Genomic DNA, 20366 nt, shown 5'->3' on the forward strand with positions numbered 1-20366 from the left:
CCAAGATGGGACCTTGGTAATGAACTGACTCCATTCCCTGGTCAAAGTTAGGGTCCTAGTAGCCCCTGTAACATGAAAGGTTGCCAGGGTGCAGTGGCCAGTGTGGGAAGAACACAAGGACAGGTGTCTGGCACACACACATGACAAGTGTCATTACTGTCTCTGGTGGTGGTCGGGGGTTTGGGGAAGAACATGCACACGAGACGTGAGCAGGCTAGTGGCCTGACCCTGTCCCAACCCAACCTGTTCTGGCTTCGTGGATACCAGTGTTGGGGCAGGCCATTTGGAAGGGGATAAAGGACGTTTAGGGTTTGTTTTTGTACCAGCCACAGGAGCTGTGGCTTTCTGCAGATTTAGATCAACATGCCCCCGGTTCCTATGGGGGTAATTAGCCCTACCCGGTTGGCGGGCCTGGGGAGTTGCCCTTCTCAGAGTGGATTCCTGGCCGTTAGCAGACCTCCAGGGTCTCCGCTACCTTGGTGACACAGGATGCAGTATGGTGGACCCAGGGGGGATGGGGAGTGTGGGCTAGTAGTGCCCTCCCCTCCTCAGAATCGTACCATTTCCTTTGAGGAGCACCCCCACAAATCTGCCATCCTGTCCACACCCACCTCTGCAGTCAGCCCCCAGACTCCTGCGGTTGTGGGGGGCTCTTCCATTTCTATTCACTGTCCCAGGGGATGTCTCCTTCCTCTTGGCCTCCACTGGGGCTCCTCACAAGGCCCTCATCTGGCTTGTCCTGTTCCCTGGGCTGGCCTTCAGCAAACCCTCGAGGACTAAAGACTGGGTTCGGTTCTTCGTGGTGCTCTGAGCGTTACCCCCACCTGCACTTCCAAGGAGTTCTCCAGCCACCGGGCTTCAAAGTGTAGTTCCCGCGCCACCGGATTCAGGTTGCTGACAATACCTAACGGGGAGAGGGCTGAGGTTGCCACCCTTCTCCTTAGGGAGGGGTGCCGATGAGCAGTCTTGTTCACCCAGAAGTCTCTAGTCCTGACCGTACTTTCTGACGAGTAGATAAACAAATCTCTCAGTCTGTACAAACCAGCTGCGTGATGTGCCTGGTACCATCCCCTCCTGGGTCCAGCGGCTCTCTCGCCCTAGACGCCACGGACCTGGAGACCCTGCAGGAGTGCCCGGTCCCATAAGCATCGCCTGCTGATTTCTTCTTCCCACTTCAGCATGACATGTGACACATGGCAGCCATTTTGGAGAAAGGCCAGAGGGGAGGAGAATCAATCCGCAAGCCAAAACAAAACTGACAGATGGACACGGGTCCGTTGGCTTCTCCAGCCTGTGCTCTCAGAGAATTGTAGAAAACCAGAGGGGGAAATGGGATCAGAAAAAAATCCTGGGCCACAAAAGGCCCAGGCAGAGCCAGCTCATGGTGGGATTCATGGAAACGATTAGCCACTGGGAGGCCAGTCTTGGGAGAGTGGAGAGACAGCAGGAGCCCAGGAGCTCCACCCCGAGGCCAGCTGGGCCAGGGGCAAGAGAGCACGGAGTCAGCCCCAGAAGAGCTCAGACACTGGACCTTTGATGCCTCCCCACAATCCAGTTCACCCCAGGCTGATGCTTTCAGTACGGTAGTCTCTGCAGGAAGGATCGGGACCCAGAGATGATGTCTCTGGGGATGAAGAGCCACATTGCAAGTAAGAATAGGAGGTGGAAGAGAACGGGAAGGGTGAGTGAGGACAGTTCCGGATGGCGTGATGCCATGGGCTCTGGACTGCTCCAGAGGCTACGAGAGCTGGCTCCCGTCGACGGGGCTCCCTGGACTCTGTGCTCTGCTTTTCACTATGGTGCTGGCAAGGCCAGTCTCACCTCCCAGAGAGGTGAAAGTAGGGAGTTGGCTTTTTGCCCTCAGTCTTCTTCTGGAAGAGAGAAACAGGACTGGGGGGGAAGGAAGAAAGGAAGGAAGCAAGCAAGCAAGCCAGCCCAGAAACACAAGAGGCTTTCCCTCCTGGCTGGGGCTCAGTGGTATCACCACTAACATAAGGAACGAGGCAACTTCTTAAGTAAGCCTCAGGTTGGAGCGAGCTGGGTCAGCAGTGAAGTGGTAGTTAAGGTGGCTGAATCCCACATGGCTCACGGCCCTGTTCAAGTCTTAGACCCAGCAAATTGAAAAACATGCCGTGAGAGCAGACAGCAATTCCTAAAAGGGGGAAGAAATGGAGGAGGAGGGATTGCGATGTGACCATCCCCTATGGGGAAGGGTGCTTTTTCACTTTCTCGCTCCATTTCTTTCTCTTTCTGGCAAGTATGTGTGCCCTCTGGCAAGTTTAAAAATCAAAAAACAATACAACAATGGGGACCAGCAGATGGCGTGGTGGTGAAGGCACTGGACATTCCCACGTGGCTGACCATGGTACAAGTCCTGGACCTGGTGGCTTGCTTTCTTCCTTTTTCTCTTTCTCTCTGTGTCTCTCTCTGATCAAAATACATAAATGAATAAATAAAATTTATAAACACTCTGGGCCCAGCAGTTAGCGTAATGGCTATTTTGCTGGACTCCCATGTAGGTGACCGCGGTTCACGTCCCGGCCCCGGTGACTTAAAACTCACGCCGCACGCGTGTGTGTGCGTGCCCAAGATCCTGAGAGGAGAATGGAGGAGAAGGGATTGCGGCATGACCATCCCCCCTGGGGGGGGATTTCTCGCTTTCTGTCTCTCTGTCTCTGTCTGGCGAGCACACGCGCCCTATAGCAAAAACCTCTCAAAAAATTTTTTTAATTATTTAAAAAACAAACAAAAAAACACAACAACAGAGACATGATTTTGTCCTGCTCGGCAGCATACCTGGGCTGGCCGGGACCACCACGCTTGTGCACCCAGTCTTCAGGTGGCCATGACCCTTGGTAGAACAGAAAGGGAATAACACGGAGGAATACAATTTGTCCGATGTGTTCCCTGCATAATTCCTTTCCTGATGCAATGTGCAAATCTTTACTTGCATTATGGGAGAGGGGGCGGCAGTAAAAAAAATCATCAGAAATGCTTACCACCAGCCTAACCCCACCTCTCGTGCCCCGCTCCCAAGAAGACTAATTATGCTCCCTTGTTATTAGAAGCTTCTGCTTCTGGAGGCTTGTTATGACAAGAAAAAATAATGAAGTGACGGTTTCTCTAAGTTGTAAGTGTCCAAGTCAAAACATGCTGGTTTCTTTGTCCCTCACAACTTCCCCAGATGAGCCGCTGGGCGGGCTTTTCCTGTATCAAACATGCTAGTGTCTTTTTTTTTTTTTTTTTTTTTAGGTTTTACCATAGAGTACATGTGCTGGCTAAAGAGAGAGAGAGGGGAAAGGTGAGAAATCAGCCCCTGAGGGATGGCCAAGCCTCAATCCCTTCTCCATTCTCCTCTCAGGATTTTGGGCATGCAAACACACACACCCAGTGTGATTTTCAAGCCCCTATGTCCAGGATTTAAACTGCACTCGGTCCCATGGGAGTCTAGCACTTTAACCACCACGCCACCTGCTGGCCCTTGCTCTGTCATCTTCACTGAGTGCCCAGGCAGCTCCGAGGAACAGCCAGAAGAGCTCCTGCCTTCCAGAAAAGGTGGGTAGAGGGGGCAAGGAGTGAGTCTCTGATGATGAAGTCTTTGTGGCAAGTAGAAGGGCCACAGGACCCTTGTGGCAAAGGTTTCCTAGGCTTCTGGCCAGAATAGGTGACTTCAATGCAGTTCCATCTTACGGGCACTTTCGAGCCCTAGGGGAGGACTGCGCTGGGCCCGGAGATACAGCAGAACCAAGACGGCTGTGCCCTCCCTGAGCCTGGAAACTCCAGTCCGGCCTTTGCCTGTGCTGCCTGCACCAGGCCCTGAACCTGGAGGCTTGGCTACAGGCCCTCAGGGCAGGATCTCTGTCCTGTCTCGCAGGGGTTGGTGTGGCCAGTGCATCACCAGGCCTGACTCAGGCATCAGGGGTCTCTGAAACCGGCCCTGGCTCCCTAGGTTCTGGGTCAGGTGGCAGCAGGTGTCAGTTGGAGAGCAACATCTGGGCTCCTGCTGCTGTTCATGTATTAATAACCTCTCCAGCTGGAAGGCCTGGCGTGGGCATCAGCTTCCCAGGATGGCAGTCCTGACAGTGAGCTGACAGTGCAGACTGAGACGTCTTAGGAAGGCTGGGCAAAGGCCATCCTCCATCTGTACCCAACGAGCAGAGAGGCCACGTGTTCAGCTGAGGCAGCCCCCCATCTTCATGAAGAACATTCCATCCAGGCCTACCCTCCCCATCACCAGCTCCATTTCAGGTACCCCCCTGGGGCTCACAGAGTGGGTACATCCCTATCTTAGCCCTGCCTGACCCCAAGTCTCTCTTAAGAGGCTGGACTCCTACAAAGTAGCTGATGGTGGGACCAGCAGTTGACATAATGGCTATGTCGCTGGACTCCCATGTAGTCGACCGTGGTTTGAGTCCGTGACAAGATCCCAAGAGGAGAATGGAGGAGAAAGGATTGCAGCACGGCCATCCCCCCAGGGGGTGATTTCTCACTTTCTGTCTCTCTGTCTGTCTCTGTCGTTCTGGCAAGCACACACGCCCTATAGCAAAAACCTCTTTAAAAAAAAAGAAGAGGAAGAAGTTAGCTGATGGGCTGCCGGGTACCCAGGGCAGGGCTGGGGAGGGGAGAGCACAGTCAGAGGGAACAGCTGAGTCAGAGCATTTGGGGTCACAGCCGATGCCTCCCTGGCCTCTCGTTTGCACTCTAATCACTACCCCGGACACAGGCAGAGCTGCCCACTCCTGTCACACCATGTGCTCCTATGTCGCTGGACTCCCATGTAGTCGACCGTGGTTTGAGTCCGTGACAAGATCCCAAGAGGAGAATGGAGGAGAAAGGATTGCAGCACGGCCATCCCCCCAGGGGGTGATTTCTCACTTTCTGTCTCTCTGTCTGTCTCTGTCGTTCTGGCAAGCACACACGCCCTATAGCAAAAACCTCTTTAAAAAAAAAGAAGAGGAAGAAGTTAGCTGATGGGCTGCCGGGTACCCAGGGCAGGGCTGGGGAGGGGAGAGCACAGTCAGAGGGAACAGCTGAGTCAGAGCATTTGGGGTCACAGCCGATGCCTCCCTGGCCTCTCGTTTGCACTCTAATCACTACCCCGGACACAGGCAGAGCTGCCCACTCCTGTCACACCATGTGCTCCTTAAGCAAGCACAGGACTACATCCCCTTAGCACCCTCAGGCCCACCCGGGGCCCATGTTCCCCGAGGGCGAGTTCCCTGCCTGCAGGATGCCCAGAGCGGAGCTGCCCCCATCACCCCTAGCAGGCAGAAGCCAGCCCCTTTCTGCAACCCTCTCTCCCAAGACCTCTTGCGTCATGGTTGCTGAGGGAAGAAAGGTGAGCCTGGATCACTGGGTCTGACTCCTTGGAAAGGGAGCTGGCCTGACCTGACCTCCTGTTTTGGCCCGGCCCAAACCCAGGCTCTGCCCCCATCAGCCACATCATGAGGACAGCCAGCAACAGTCCTCTCAGCCCTGGCTGTGGAAGCCTTGGCCAGCTGCCCACTGGATGTCCCCTACTGTCCCAGTGTGTGCCTAGAGAGCTGTGGAGATGGCTCTGGGAAAGGGTCAACCCAGGCAGAGTTCCCGTCGTCAGAATCCTCCTCAGAGGAAGTGGTCAAGGGAACCCCAACCCCACAACTAGCCTCCACCCAGGACCCTCCCAGACCTGTCAAGCTGTCCGCCGCCTGTAGCCGGTGGTCTCAGGCGGGAGGAAGGAGAGACCGAGAGCCTGCAGCAAGCTGAGCACTTCTGGGCACCAAGGGGCACGAAGCCTGGAGGCACGCAAAGCGCAGGCGAGGGAGCGCGCAAAGGGGCCTCACCGGCCCCCACCGCACGTTCCAACTCAAGTTTGCTGGGTCCGGCCCCTGATTCGCCCCTCCCACTCGCCCCGCCGGGGGCTTCCCTAACCCAGCTGCCCACGTCCCGGTTCCCCCACGGGCTGTGCAGCCCAGGGGGAGAAGACCGACCCAGATACACCAGCAGCTCGCGGTGCGGCTCCGAGTGGCTCCCGACCCGATGTACCAGCGGGCTCAGCTCAGCGGATCCCACGGCCTTAGCCCGGCCCACGGCCATATTCGGTTCCACCCTCTCGTGGGCTTTTATCCAATCCCGGTCGGTGTCAGCCCTGCTCTCTGCGGGGCTCCGCCCTGCCGCCCCAGGAGGTCTTAGCCCCGCCCACAGCCGCCGTCTCGGGACTCTGCGGACCCAGGCGGCGTCCTTAACCACGCCCACAGCCCGACCCTCGCCCCAGCCCCGCCCACCGCTGGAGGCTTAATCCTCTGGCGCCACCTTCTGGGAGCCCGCAGGCACTGCCCCCCTTTTCAGCCCAGGGCTGCTGGGCGTTCACGTCCCTGAACTTAACTTGGGAGCTCTTGGAGCAACTACTCAGGTTGAGCGCTGCCCCCATCCCCGCCCCAACCTGCCCAGAGGCCTGGGCCTGTCCACGGACAGACCACCCTCACCCCACCCCAGCTCCAGGGTCGCCTCCACCAAAGCTGGGGCAGTGGGGCTATCCAGTGACCCAGCAGCCAGGACCACACTTGGAATTGAACCCACTTTAGCTAGCTGCAAGCGCTAGGCCAACCCTCTTGCCCACTCTGGGTCAGTCACCTTGCTGGTCGTGGTGAGCAAAGCAGGGAAAGCCTTTGTCACCAACTGATCTGGATTTTTTTTTTCTTTTTCCTTCCGTGAGAGAGTGCACCCCAATGCCAGCCCTGGACCAGGGGCACGTGCCTGAGATACTTGGAGGTATCCAGGCTTGAATGTGAGCCTTCCCATGTGGGATTGCCTCACAGCGGGTGGCCTTTAATGCTGCACCACTGTCTGTCCCCAGCTCCTAATTCGGATTTTTTTTTTTTTTTTTTTGGAGGTTTTTGCTATAGGGCGCATGCACTCACCAGAAAGACAGAAAGAAACAGAGGCAGAAAGGGAGAAATCACCCCCCAGGGGGGATGGCCATGCCACAATCCATTTTCCTCCTCTTGGGATCTTGGGTACGCATGCACATGCGCCCGGTGAGTTTAAGCCACTGTGTCTGGGACTTGAACCACGGTCAACTACATGGGAGTCCAGAGACATAGCCATTATGCTAACTGCTGGTGCCCTAATCTGGATTTTTGAAGAGAGAAAGCTCACTCTCCGAAGACTGATGCTTGAGCTGGGCCTTCCATGCTTTTAGAAGCTAGAAGCTTGCTCGGCCCGCTGAGAACAAGGGGAGGTCAGGCAGGGGGTTCTGGAGGGTGGGTGGTGTGGAGTCCCCTTCACACTGGTGTATTCTCCAGGGCCAGGTGGGCCAGGTATTCAGACACAGCACGAGTCTCCAGCCAACAGCCCTGGCCCATGAATCTTGGCTCAGGGCCGTGGCTCTATACCAGGAGAATCAGACTCTGGCCTCACTTGACCTTTCACAGGCAGACGCAGAGGGTGACCCATTATCTCTGCTCCCCCAGTTCCCAGGGTATCCCAGAACCCCTTGGAGACCAGCACACTCCCCACCTCACAGATGGGAGGCCAGGCCAGAGGGGACATCCAGAGCTTGCCAGGGTCAGAGGCAGGTGTCCCTTCCTGCTCCCCCCTCTTCTGCCCTCTCTCTCCAAGTCAAAAAGACTTGACCAGACAACCCCCATCCGCACTAAGGAAAGGTCTGGGGCTCTGCCAGGCCGAACAAGATATTCCCATATTGCTCCATACCCAGGGCGGGTGGGGCGGGTGGGGGACAGAGGCGAGAGGTCTTTGTGTCTTTCTGCTCTGCTGCCCTACTGTTCTTGGCTGAGACAGGATCAGGGAAGAGTCTCCTCATGAAGTGGGTTCAGCTTAGACGTCAGACAGGAATTAGATCTTGACGTACAAGGGGCGGTCATTTCCTGGGCCCCTGCTGCTAGGCCTAGGGGGTGGACAGCCTCTCCTGGAACTTACTGGTGTGGTACACCCTTAGGTCCAAAGTCCACAAGCAACTGACCATCAACAACTCCCGAGACAGCTCTATCTGCACATGGGGCCAGTCTTCTCTCTGGGTCTTAAGGCTGTGAGCAGATAGATGAGCAAGAGGAGATAAGGACCCTGTAGAGGTGTGACCAAAAATCGTGCCTGCCTCTGCAGACACAGCCCTGTGTCTCCTGCCTCTCACGCCCCAGTGTCCCAGGACAAGCCACTGCCTGTTCCTGGGCAGTCACGCCCACCCTACCCAGTCACCCAGGGTCTACAGACCCAGCCAGGACAGAGCAGTCTGCCCAGAAACCACTCTCACGTTCTCTCACCCCAAGGCCACCGCCAAACCTGCCTTGAGACTAGTTTGGGGCCTGGGCAGCTCCAAGCCCTCAAAGCAACAGAGGCAGGATCTGGGGTGGAGCTACACCAGAGACAGAGCCAGCCCTAAGTCCCCACCTTCACGGGGCCCAGCCTGAAGGGTCCCTCCCCAGGCGCTGCCTGCTCTGGGGCAGAAAGTTGTGACTGGGCCTTTCTCACCATCCTCCTGTCTTACTCGGCCTCACTGGTTCTCCGCCACCTCCACACCCTGCCCCCTGCAGATGAGGGGGCCGCTGGACCACCTCAGCAGGCCTGGCTGCGCCCCCACCCCTCCCGCTCAGGAACCTGGGAAACAGGCTCAGAGGCAGTGGCGTTGTAATAAAGACACTGCTTTTATTTAGTTTGATATGTTTCTATACAGAATGCAGAAAACACATCTTAAAATCATATAGAAGGAAATAAAAACACGTCAGTGGTCGGTGAACACTTGAATGTGAGATTGGCTCTCCGTCTCGGAGTCCAGCGGTCATCGCCAGCCCAGCGCTCAGGGGGGGAGGCTGCCTGCAAAGGCATTGTTGCTGTTGTTATTCTGTTCACTGCCCCATCGCCTCCAGTTGCTATGGCAACGGGCCATTCTGGGCCAGCCACATCTCTGCGTGGCAGTGCCCCAATGGTGGGGTTGCTAGAGGCAACGGCGCTGTTTGGAAGGCCTTTCAAAGCCCTCACCTGGGGCACTGGGGATTGTGTGGTTTTGACGAGGTCATCAGAAATAATCTCACCAGGTCAGATTCCACTCTGCTCAGGGAAACTCTGGCTTGGGCCAGGCGTGACAGCTCGAGGCCCACTGAGCCCTCATCTCCGGGCTCCCCCCAAGAGGCACTGCTCTCTCCAGAGTACCCTGCCAGGAGCTGGGGCAGAGCAGAGGGCACAGAGGGAAACACCCTCTGGAGAGCAGCAGGATGGAGACCTCTCCCCTCCCACCAGCCCGCCCCTTCGAGGCAGCACGCACGAGTCCTCTACAAAACAGTCGATATGGCTTAGAAGTAGCTGCTCCGTGTGCAAAGGGAGCCTGGGTCCACCCACCCACCCTCAATCAGGAAAGGGATACGTTATTGCGAAAGGCATTCCTCCCTAAAAGGTACCCAAAATAACTCTCAGACATCAAGAAAAGTCATGCTCAAAATGGTTTCTTCCAAAGGAGGAGAATCGAAGCAGAGTGGGCGCGCCCCTGAGTCATGGGACAGAGATGCAGATGGATGGACGGATGTTCTGCTAAGAAAGGCAAAAGAAGCCCCAGTGTAATTCCAGAATTTAAACCGTTAGGAAAAGAAGAGGGTTAAAAAAAAAAAAATGAGCAAAGCCGTCAGTTCCATGGAATCAACACTAAGAGCTTGTACAAACTGCTGTAAGCATCGCCGTTTTTAATCTTTTTTTTAATAAAACAATTTGAGGCTGTATAAAAACTTTAGTAAAAAATTAGCTTTGAGAGCCCACAGACTTTACCATGAACTATTGCTGGCGCTCCTCCCCAGCCACCAGGCCCCTTCCAGCTGTTCAGGTCCCGGGCCTGGGACGGGAGCGCCAGAGAAAAGGGACGGGGTGGGGCGGGTGAGGCTGTGGACTGGAAGGACAAGGCGGCCAAGGTCAGGTGAGGAAAGAGCATCACATGACATAAAAATATTGCATCTTCACCAAAATGTCCCCCACTGAGTGTCTCAAAACCATGATATCCTTTGAGGAAGGGGGAAGAACACAGAGGGGTGAAAGAAAATAGGTTGATGTGGTCGAGTCCCTCGACCTCCCCAGGTGCTCCCCACGAGCAGCGGGCCCACCCTGGAGCACCGAAGTTGGGGGCCACAGCCACCGCTGCCTCTTGGGAGTCCCCTTTCCATGGAAATGAAGACCCTGTGGTGGTGGGCCACTAGTGGGCATGGGTGGAGGTGGGGATGTCCACAGCCCATGAGGCCCCTCCAGCTTCCAGCCCCTGGCAACAGCGGGGGGGGAGCGAACCCAGCACCAGAGCCCTGGCCCCTGAGCCAGGGCCGGGAGGCCCCGGTCAGGCTCTGGGGTATCAGAGCAACCAAGTTGACGTAGTGTGAAAAAATAGGATTCCTTTGATAAAAAATACTGTCCCTTGGTCTTCTCTAAGTTTGAAACACCCCGGGAGCTTATTTTTAGCAAAGCAATTCCCCATACCCACCCCAAAATTATACATACAAGTTTAGGTAAACAGCAGATTAAATGTAAAAACTTAACCTTAACTTCTGAAAGTCCTTTGAATGTAATCTTTAGCTACTGTTTCCATGTTACATCCTGCAGCTAGACCACACGTGAATAGAAAAAACAGTACAGTTAGTGTTAAAGGCAAAACGCAGAGAGCTGGGGGCCGCCCAGCGCTGCCTGCGAGTTCACTCTCGCTCCCCGCCCCCTTCCAGCTCCACTCCAAACGGTGCTCTCAGAGCCGGCCATCAAAAAACGCAGCCAAGAATTTTCTATGAACAAACGAAAAGCTGTTAGGCAAAAAAATAATAATAATAAAAATAAAAAAGGCCCCAAAGTCTCTCCAGCTGCTTTGGGGTTTGGGAGGACCAGAGAGGGCGGGCTCGTCCAGGCCCCGTGTGTCAGTGTGTGCTAGGTCGGGTGTCGGCTCCCAGTGGGCGATGGTCTACAGGCCACCGGTCTCCACAGACAACACCGTGTTGTCTCCAGGCCCCTGCCCTACCCCTGCCTCCACCCAGGCGCTTGTGGGTTAAGGGGGGACGTAGGGAGGGGGTGACCGGTATGGGGTCATGTTCTTGGGACGGGAGCCCTTGCCCTCCATGGGGGCTGTGAAGGGCGGGGGGGGCTGGTAGGGAGGCGCATTAGGATCCTCATCCCGCAGGGGCGTGTACTCTCCCACGGTGTCCTGGTTCAGAGGAGTGGTCTCGGGCACGCTCTGGTTAGGGTACTCAGGAGGGGGCAGGGGCGCCTTCTCCTCCTGCAGGATGAGTGGCATGCTGGACGAGGGTGGGGGCTTGGAGTCGTCCAGCTCGTCCGCAAAGATAATGGGCACCCCCTTCTTGATGAAGGTGGCCTGGTCCTCGAGGGTCAGCTTGCCCTTCCGCTTCTTGCGGTAGCAGATCATGGCAATGATGCCGGCGATGAGTAGGATGGCAGCGACCACCACGGCAGGGATGACGGTGTGCAGGTAGACGTCGTCCTCACTACTCTTTTCAGGGTCCCTGTCTGGCACTTCTGTGGGTGGCGCCTCCGAGGGGATCCTCCTGGGTGGCGCCACAGGGATGAACTGCAGGTGTCGACAACTGCCAGCGCCCATCACAGAGACGCTCATGGCCTTAAAGTCAGGCTCCAGGGCATTGGAGAAGGCAGGCCGCGGTTTCCCGTTATCCTCGGCGATCCTCCGGCTCAGCCCTGTGATCTGCTCCTTGGGGCAGGGCTCGAGAGGCAGCGTGTTGTTGGTCCACTCCACCACAATGGAGCCCCGGGTGATATTCTGCAGCGTGATGGTGCTGCAGTTCCGGTCCCCAAAGGCGAAGGCCAGCTTCTTTACCAAGGCGATCTTTTTGTGGATGTCATTCACCACCGGTGCTGGGTCACCCACAAACTTGGCCTTGAACCGCGCAGGAGCCCTGTCCCCTTGAGGGCGCTTGTGCACGTGGATCTCGAAGGCGTCCACCGCCGAGAGGCCCCCCTTGTCCGTGGCGTGCATGAAGTACTCGTGCTTGCCCACGTGGCTGCTGTCGGGCAGGCCGTACATCAGCTGGCTGTTGCTGTTGAACTGCACCCAGGACTTCTCGCCCACCAGCTGCTGCTCCCGCAGCTTCAGGGTCAGCTTCAGCTTGTCGGTGGTGGTGTCTTCATTGTCGTAGAAGGTGTCCGGTGGGATCTTGACCTCAAAGTAGGTGCCAACCCAGGCGTCCACCCTGTCAATGTGGTTCTTGAGCTCTGGGCGCTGGTTGGGCTCGCCCCCGCGGGGCACTCCACTGGTGGTGGTACGGACACGAGTAGGTGGGGAGGCCGTTTCCAGTCTGGTGATGGGTGCTTTGGTGGTGACTCTGGGCACTGGTCGGGGAGTCCGTGGTTTCTTGGTTGGCCTACGAGTGGTGGTGGCGGAGTCCGTCGACGGCGTTGCTGGTTTTGGCGTAGATACTCGCGGCTTCTTGGTGGTAGTCGTGGGAGGGGTAGCAACTGCTGTGGGCTCCACATAGCCAGGAATGGTCATCGTTGGGCGAATCTGGCCAGGAACTGTGGTGCCGGGTTCGGACACCCGAGTGGGCTGGATGGGGCCGAGGGTCGGGGTCTGAAAAATAGTGCCGCGAGTCCGAATGGTGACTGTGGGCTTCCCAGGAACGGGATCCCTGACCGGAGGAACCATGGTCTCTGTTGGAGGAGCGATGGCTGGAGACGTGGGGGTGGGCACGATTCTGGACGGCGGCTCCTGGATAGCCGTGGTTGGGGGCCCAATGGCAGTGACGGGCGTGGGTGTGGCGTGGATCTGCCTCCGGATGCGTTTGGGGAGAGGGGGCTTCTTGTTGGCAATATGCCAACCCACCACCGGGTAGCCAAGCTGGGCAGACATGGCGCCCTCCCTGGCCGGAGCCTCCACACCACGAATGTCAGGCACGTTGTTCTGGCTCAGGGAGCAGCCTAGCTTCCAGGAGAGCAGGGCCCCGTTCTCTACCACCTTCTTTGCATTTCCTGGGCCAGCCATAAAGGCCGACATGTCAAACAGCCTGTTGTTCACCACGGGCACCAACTTCATGTGGTGAAGCTCCACTCCCGAGAAGCTCTGCATCCGCTGCAGCAGGTCAAGCCTTTGCTTCGGGCTCATCTTGGTGAGGTCGGCATCGAGGATCACTGTCAGCACAGTCACAGGCTCGTCAGCAGCACAGGCAGACGCCACCGCCTCGCTGGGGTCTGGGGATGCTGCCCGCACAGAATGCGGCTCGCTGTGGTCCTCGGGGTACACCTCGATGGAGAACACGCTGGAGGTCTGGGGGACGTGGCTCCCGTTGGCGCCCAGGCGTGCCGCGCTCACTGAGATGTAATGCACGCCCTTGTCGGTGTCCAGGGGGAGCCCCTCCAGGGTGTGGCTCTGTGGATCCCAGTGCAACCAAGACGGCAATGCCTCCTTCCCCGCCGCCGATACCTGGGAGGGACACAAGTACGAGTCACAAGTGCTGCTGTCACACTCCCCTGTATAACCTGAGAGTGCCAACAGTTAACCACTAGCCTGGCTGGACCGGCGGAGGCCGGAACTGGATCAGAACGCTGGTAGGGGAAGTCAACACCTCTCCCCCGAGAGGCACAACCACCCTCCTGTCCTGGCTCAGAACTGAGGCTGCCAGTGAGCTTGCTCAGAAGGCAAACCCACCACCCCAGGCCAGGCCAGAGAGAGGGGGGCGGTGCGGCACTCACACCTCTCGGTCCAGATATCGGATGCTGCGGAGTGCAGGAATGGTGCCGATTTTTGTACCGCTGACACACCTTGCCACCTACTTACCACCTCCTCTGACGGCAGAATCCAGGCAGGTGTCACATCCCAACCCTTAGTACTTCTCTCCAGCCCCACCTCAGCTTCTCCCTGCCCCACATGGGCACCACGGCTCTGCTCAGGGCCGCTGCCTGCTCAGAGTGCCTGCCCTGTCCAGAGGTGGCAACGCACAGGCCGGGAAGGCTCGGCGCCCCAGGCTGCTCCACTTTACATCTGCCTGCAGCGGGCTGCGTTTCGGTAGGAAACAGTTAGTTCTACTTAGTATCTTCATTAACCCTGTTCTCAAACGTCCAGAAAAACTGTGGTGCCCAGGATCGGGGGCTAGGACCCAGTCCCCTAGACCAGTATGTACCACGAGCATCCCTAGGTGCGCTGGTCTCTCCACGAGATGGCCATGAGCACTCAGGCACAGGAGCAGGCTATCCCTCCCTCCACGCAGACTTCTTTCAGCGTGCAAGTCTTTGTCCACAGGGACCTAACTGGTAGGTGCTCAGAGCAAAGGAGTGCCGCCAGGGGGATCCCCACCATCAGCTGGCGGAGGACACAAGCTTGCCAGGCCCCGCCTGCGGCTCCTCTCACCTCAGGAACTGCTCCTCCTGCCCCCAGTGCACAGAGGGTGGTACCCACTCTCTGGTCTGTCTGAAGGCACGCTCAGCCCCACTGTCCTGTCTCAAGTTCAGAGACACAACCGGCCAACAGGTGGCACATCTCACTGCTAACCTTAGCCCAAGGACTGCTGTTCACAGCCAGTCCCCATCACCAGAGGGGCCCCAAAGCGCTCCTCCCCCTATGCCCTGCCCCACAACAGAAAGACTAAAGCCATGCCTGCTGCGTTCCCCCAGTGCTCCCATTCCCCAGGCTGCCTCCCATCAAAAACTAGTAATGGGGGGAACCAGCAGTTAGCATAATGGCTATGTCGCTGGACTCCCACGTAGTCGACTGCGGTTCATGTCCCAGACCTGGTGGCTTAAAACTCACGCCAGGCGCATGTGCGTGCATGCCCAAGATCCTGAGAGGAGAATGGAGGAGAAGGGATTGCGGCGTGACCATCCCCCCTGGGGGGTGATTTCTCGCTTTCTGTCTCTAGGTCTCTCTCTGTCTGTCTGGCGAGCGCACGCGCCCTACAGTGAAAATCTCCCCCCCCCAAAAAAAAAAAAACTAGTAATGGGGGGAACCAGCAGTTAGCGTAATGGCTATGTCGCTGGACTCCCTCGTAGTCGACCGCGGTTCGCGTCCCGGACCCGGTGGCTTAAAACTCACGCCGGGCATGTGTGCATGCGTGCCCAAGATCCCGAGAGGAGAATGGAGGAGAAGGGATTGCAGCGTGACCATCCCCCCTGGGGGGTGATTTCTCGCTTTCTGTCTGTCTGTCTGTCTCTGTCTGTCTGGCGAGTGCATGCGTCCTATAGCGAAAACCTCTCCAAAAAAAAAAAATTTAGTAATGGGGGTCGGGAGGTAGCATGGTGGTTAAGGTGCTGGACTCCCACATGGCTGACTGTGGTTCAAGTCCCGGACCTGGCAGCTGGCACTCTCACTCTCCCTCTCTCATCAAATGAAAAATTAATGATAATAAGAAAAAGTTATTAAAAAAAAAAAGATGGGGGAGGAGACCCTGGGCTGACATTCCCAGAAGGACCCAAGTATCCAGGCAGCACCCTTATCTGAGACTACTGTCCCCTTTAAACTGGCTTGAACAGATTTCCTACCTTTACAAAAACCCATGAGATGAAGACCAATGTTACTAGGAGTTGGTACTGGGTTATCCTTTCTGATTGCTCTCTGAGCCATTCACAGAGCACCTGGGACAGCAGGAGCACCAGCATGTAACGCACTGCTGAGAACAGTCCGCCTGTCACTCACCAGCAAACATTGGAAACGGGCGACCACCTGTAAACATGGGTGTCTTCAACTTAGAGGTCCATAAAAACACTAAATATGCTTTTCTTTCTAGATCTTTTCAGTTTGGGAACCAGCAGTTAGCGTAATGGCTATGTCGCTGGACTCCCATGTAGTCGACTGCGGTTCAAGTCCCAGACTCGGTGGCTTAAAACTCACGCTGGGTGCATGTGCATGCGTGCCCAAGATCCCGAGAGGAGAATGGAGGAGAAGGGATTGCGGCGTGACCATCCCCCCTGGGGGGTGATTTCTCACTTTCTGTCTCTGTGTCTCTCTCTGTCTGTCTGGAGAGCGCACATGCCCTATAGCGGGAAAAAAAAAATCTTTTTAGTTTATTTCAAACGTTTTGGCTAAAAAAAAAAAAAAATCTATGCTTTAATTTTTTTTTTTAAGTTATTTACTAGAAGCCGTTCACCAGAAAGAAACAGGCAGAGAGACAGGGGGACAGAGACAAAGCACCTCCCAATGGAGCATGGTCACACCACAACCTCTTCTCCACTATTTCTCCTTCCTGCGGGGATTTTGGGTGTGCAAGCACACATACCTGGTGTGTTTCACAAGCCACAAGGGCTGGGATTTGAACTGCATGGTAGGCCATATGGGATCTGGTTCCATTAACCACTAGGCAATAGGGTCAGCCCTGCTTTAAATATTTTCAGTTCATTTATGTTAAGTAACAAAATCGCAGGAGCCAGCAGGTGGCATGGTGAATGGAGTGCTGGACTCCCACATGGCTGACCACGGTTTGACTCCCAGACATGGCAGCCTGCTGTCTCACTTGCTCTCTCTTTGATGAGCACATGTGCCATATAGAAAAATTAAATACACATACACACACGCACACACACACACATTTATTTAAATAAAAATACTTTAAAAAAGGGAAAATTTCATTTTTTAAAAAAACTTTTTTTTTCATGGGACCAGCAGGTGGCGTGGTGGTTAAGGTGCTGGACACTCCCACATGGCTGATCAGGGTTCAAGTCCTGAATCTGATGGCTTGCTTTCTCACTTCCTCTCCCTCTCACTCTCACCCTCTGTCTCTCTCTGGTCAAATTTAAAAAAAAAAAAAAAAAAAAAAAAGAATGAATAAATAAAATGAAATAATTATTTAAAAAAAAAAAAACATTTTTTTCAAATAATTATTTACTTCATTTTATTTATTTTAATTTGACCAGAGAGGGACAGAGTGAGAGAGAGAAAATGAGAAAGCAACCAAGCTGCCAGGTCCGAGACTTGAACCACGGTTGGCCATATGAGTCCAGTGCCCTTAACCACCACACCACCTGCTGGCCCCATAAAAAAAAAATGGGGAAAATTTCAACATCCACATGTAAATACATAAAAGTTTAAACGTTCTTGTTTTGCAAAAAATGTGAAGCAAAGATTTAAGGCCCAAATGGAGCGTTTACTGAGCCGTGAAGCATTTCACCAGGGTGGGGTAGGAGATGTAGGAGTACAGGGTCCTGTGAGGCAGAGTAAGTGAGATAGAGCACGGATCCAGGTCTCAGGCCTCCCGAGAACGGCCTGACCCACTCCCAGTGGCCAACACTGGGACGAAGGTCATACGGCCGAGGACAGAAGGAAGTGACAGCAAAGTCCTGGAGTGGAGCTCTGGGGACACTGAACAGGGCTGAGAGACCAAAAAAGGCCCCAGAGGTGGTGCCAATCAGCTGGCCAGACCCATGGGACATTCCCAAGTGGCCAGGCAGCCAGGCGGGTGCCCAGCCCTGCATGTCCCATCAGCACCAAGGAGCAAACAGCCCGGTGCTGCTGTCAGTCTGTCTCGAGCTACACAAGGGCACTTTCTAACCCAGACAGGGAAGGGCCCCGCCTCCTCGGAGCTTCCCAGCCTGGCTCACTGCCTGTTCTGCTGCCCCAACAGCCAAAGTTCTGCAGTCAGACATTTCCTATGGAGCACACTCAGGCCTCTGCGGCCAAGGCTCTCAACAACAGCCCTGGAGGCCATGCACTATGATTATGCCAAGTAACATCATGACATGTTAATATGTAACAGAAATAACATGCTCAAAGAAAACCCTAGGTCCCACCAAAGCAAGTTATGATGCTCCATTTCAGACTAGGAGACGGGAGATGAGAACTGATAGCCTGAGAACGGGTAGCTTTACTGTGATCACTGAGCAAATTCTTCCATCACAGACCAAGTAGCCCTTACCTGAAATCCGAAAGCCCTTACCTGAAATTCGAAGATCCGAAGTATTTCAGATTTCAGATTTTTTTTTCAGGTTTTAGTTTGTGGATATATATGATAAGGTATCTTGGGGATGGGACCCAAGTCTAAACACTAAACACGAAAGGTAATTTTATACACTAATTTTGTACCACAGTGTTTTGATGGTGACTGACGTCACACAAAGTCAGGTATGGAATTTTTCATGCTGCTGCTCAAAAAGTTTCTGATTTTAGAGCATTCTGGATTTTGGATTAGGGATGTTCAATCTGTGTTGTCTACTGACAGCTTTAGAGACTCTGGGGAAAGCCATGACAAGAACAGACCGAACCTTTCCAGCCCTTATCCCTGCCTCCCCTCAGACTGGCTCCCTGAAGCAGGCAGTTCCCCCAGGACCACCGGTGGTACTGAGACAGGAGGAGAAGTCCTAAAACTCCTGTACCTCTGGACATGCTGGTACCGGGAACACCGGGCCAACCAACATCTGAATGGCAACAACAACTTTCAGTGAAGGGTCGCAGACCGGAGGATTCCACCGGCAGCCCCTTCTGATGGCACTTGGCCCAGGGCCCGGGTTCACTACGGAGGCACCTAGGGGTGAAACACACCCTCTGCCCTGACGAAACAGGAACTCCGAGGCCCATGGGACACTGGGCACCTTCACCAGCTTTCAAAGTTTACAGGGCCCAAGGGTGATACGAAAGCTTTGTGTTTTGGAGATTTTTTAAAGTCTTCTTTTGCCATAGGGTGTGTGCGCTCACTGGAGAGACGGAGAAATAAGGAGTGGGGGGAAGAGAAATAACCCCAGAGAGGATATGGCCATGCCACCATCCCTTTTTCTCCATTTCCCTCCTGGCATTTTGGGCCCACATGCACACATTTGACATGATTTTCAAGTTGCTGGGTCCAGGACTCAAACAGCAGTCAGTCATGTGGAGTCCAGTACCTTACCCACCATGCCACCTGCTGCCTCCCTCCCCCTTTTCTTAGATTTTTAAAAAAGAATTATTTTTTATTTATCTGTTTTATTTATCCATTCATCCATTTTAATTTGACCAAAGAGGGATGGGGGATGAGAAAGCAAGCCACCAGGTCCAGGACTCGAACCACGGTCAGCCATGTGGGAGTCAGCACCATTAACTACCATGCCACCTGCTGCCCCCCCCCTTTTTTTTTTTAAAGATTTTTGCCATAGGATGTGTTCTCACACTCTCTGGAGAAAAAATGGAGAGACAGAGAGAGAGGGAAAGTGAAAAACCACCTCCCAGAGGGGAGTTGGCCATGCTGCAATTCCTTCTCCATTTTTCTCTTGGGATTTTGGGCATGCACACACATGTGCCTGGGGTATTTTTCAAGCTGATGGATCTGGGACTTGGACCGTGTAGCCAGTCAACCATGTGGGATCCAGTGCTTAATGACCATGCCACTTGCTGGCCCCAAAAGTTCCTCCTGACGGGTGCAGCCCCAACGACAATTCAGGACTCGCTCAGCAGCAGCATACCTGATGACACACCCCATCTTTCATATGAAGCCAAGCTCTGGGCAGGCTGAGCCCAGTGTCCAATCCTTATATGACTGCTACTGGCCAGTGCTGGTTCCCGCCCACCACTGTGAGCTGTGAGACCAGTAAATCACGTGAGGCTGCTAAACAAACAGGCCGGGATGTCCAGGCTCAATCCCCAGCCCTTCTCTCCTGTCCTGGAACTCGACTCCCTGTTTCCATCCCAAGTGGAAGCTCAGAGCACCTAAAGGGAAGTGGGGAGGCTGCAGGCAAGAAGTCAGGACCCCGCAGGGGAGCAAGTCAAGGCTGGGGCCCTCAGGCAGTCGCTTGCCTGTCAAGGCCTGTCTGCTGAGAGAGGATGAAATCCCTGAGAAGCATGAAGGGACGCGAGGTCCAGGTCCACAGCACGGCAGTCACCCATTTGGTCTAAACAGCAAACAGGTGCCCTTGGTCCTGGCATGGGATCGTAACTTCTCTGAGTCCTGGGTCCAGCCAGTATACAAACTCCTGCCCTAGCTATCACAGCTGATGCTCTTGGGGCTGCCAGGCCAGGAAGAGCAGGCAAAAAGCAGGGCCGGGGCTGTGGGGGCTCAGTAGGTGCAGCACATGCCTTCAGGACACAAGGCTGGTCCCTGCCAGTGGATCCCTCAGGTTTCAGGGCACTGACCAACATCACCAAACGCCAACACGCCTGGAGTGGTAGGAGGCAAGGCTGCGGACCTCACAGCTGCTGTCCCAGGAAGGGCCTTCAGGCAGCTCTGGGCACATGTGCAGGACGTAGGCTCTGGGGGAAGACGCCTACTTTGAGAGCACCATGGACTCCAGCTCGCAGGCCACCCGAAAGCTTTCCAGTTCCCGCAGCCGTGGGAGAGGGTGTAGTCCCGAGATGGAGGGTGAGCACAGAGGAGAACAAGACCTCCAACAGCCACACACCCAGCTCCGGAGAGCTTGACCCACATCGTTAGCCATCAAAGCTGCAAATGCAGGCAGACCTGCGACAAGTTCTGAAAACTACCTGTCCAGCCATGCAGCAGGAA

At 55.1% G+C, this 20366-nt stretch overlaps 1 protein-coding gene across 1 annotated transcript in view; it reads right to left on the reverse strand.

Annotated features, from left to right (window-relative positions):
• Positions 1-8620: 8620 nt before the first annotated feature.
• DAG1 (dystroglycan 1) overlaps positions 8621-20366 on the reverse strand; it is a 30302-nt gene continuing 18556 nt past the window's right edge. Inside the window, exon 4 of the mRNA XM_027769308.1 lies at positions 8621-13396. Coding sequence (XP_027625109.1) covers positions 10997-13396 — 2400 coding nt within the window. The 3' untranslated portion in view covers positions 8621-10996. The remainder of the gene's footprint in view (positions 13397-20366) is intronic.

This window comes from Tupaia chinensis, unplaced genomic scaffold (assembly GCF_000334495.1).
Source record: "Tupaia chinensis unplaced genomic scaffold, TupChi_1.0 Scaffold149184_1, whole genome shotgun sequence".
NCBI lineage: Eukaryota > Metazoa > Chordata > Mammalia > Scandentia > Tupaiidae > Tupaia > Tupaia belangeri.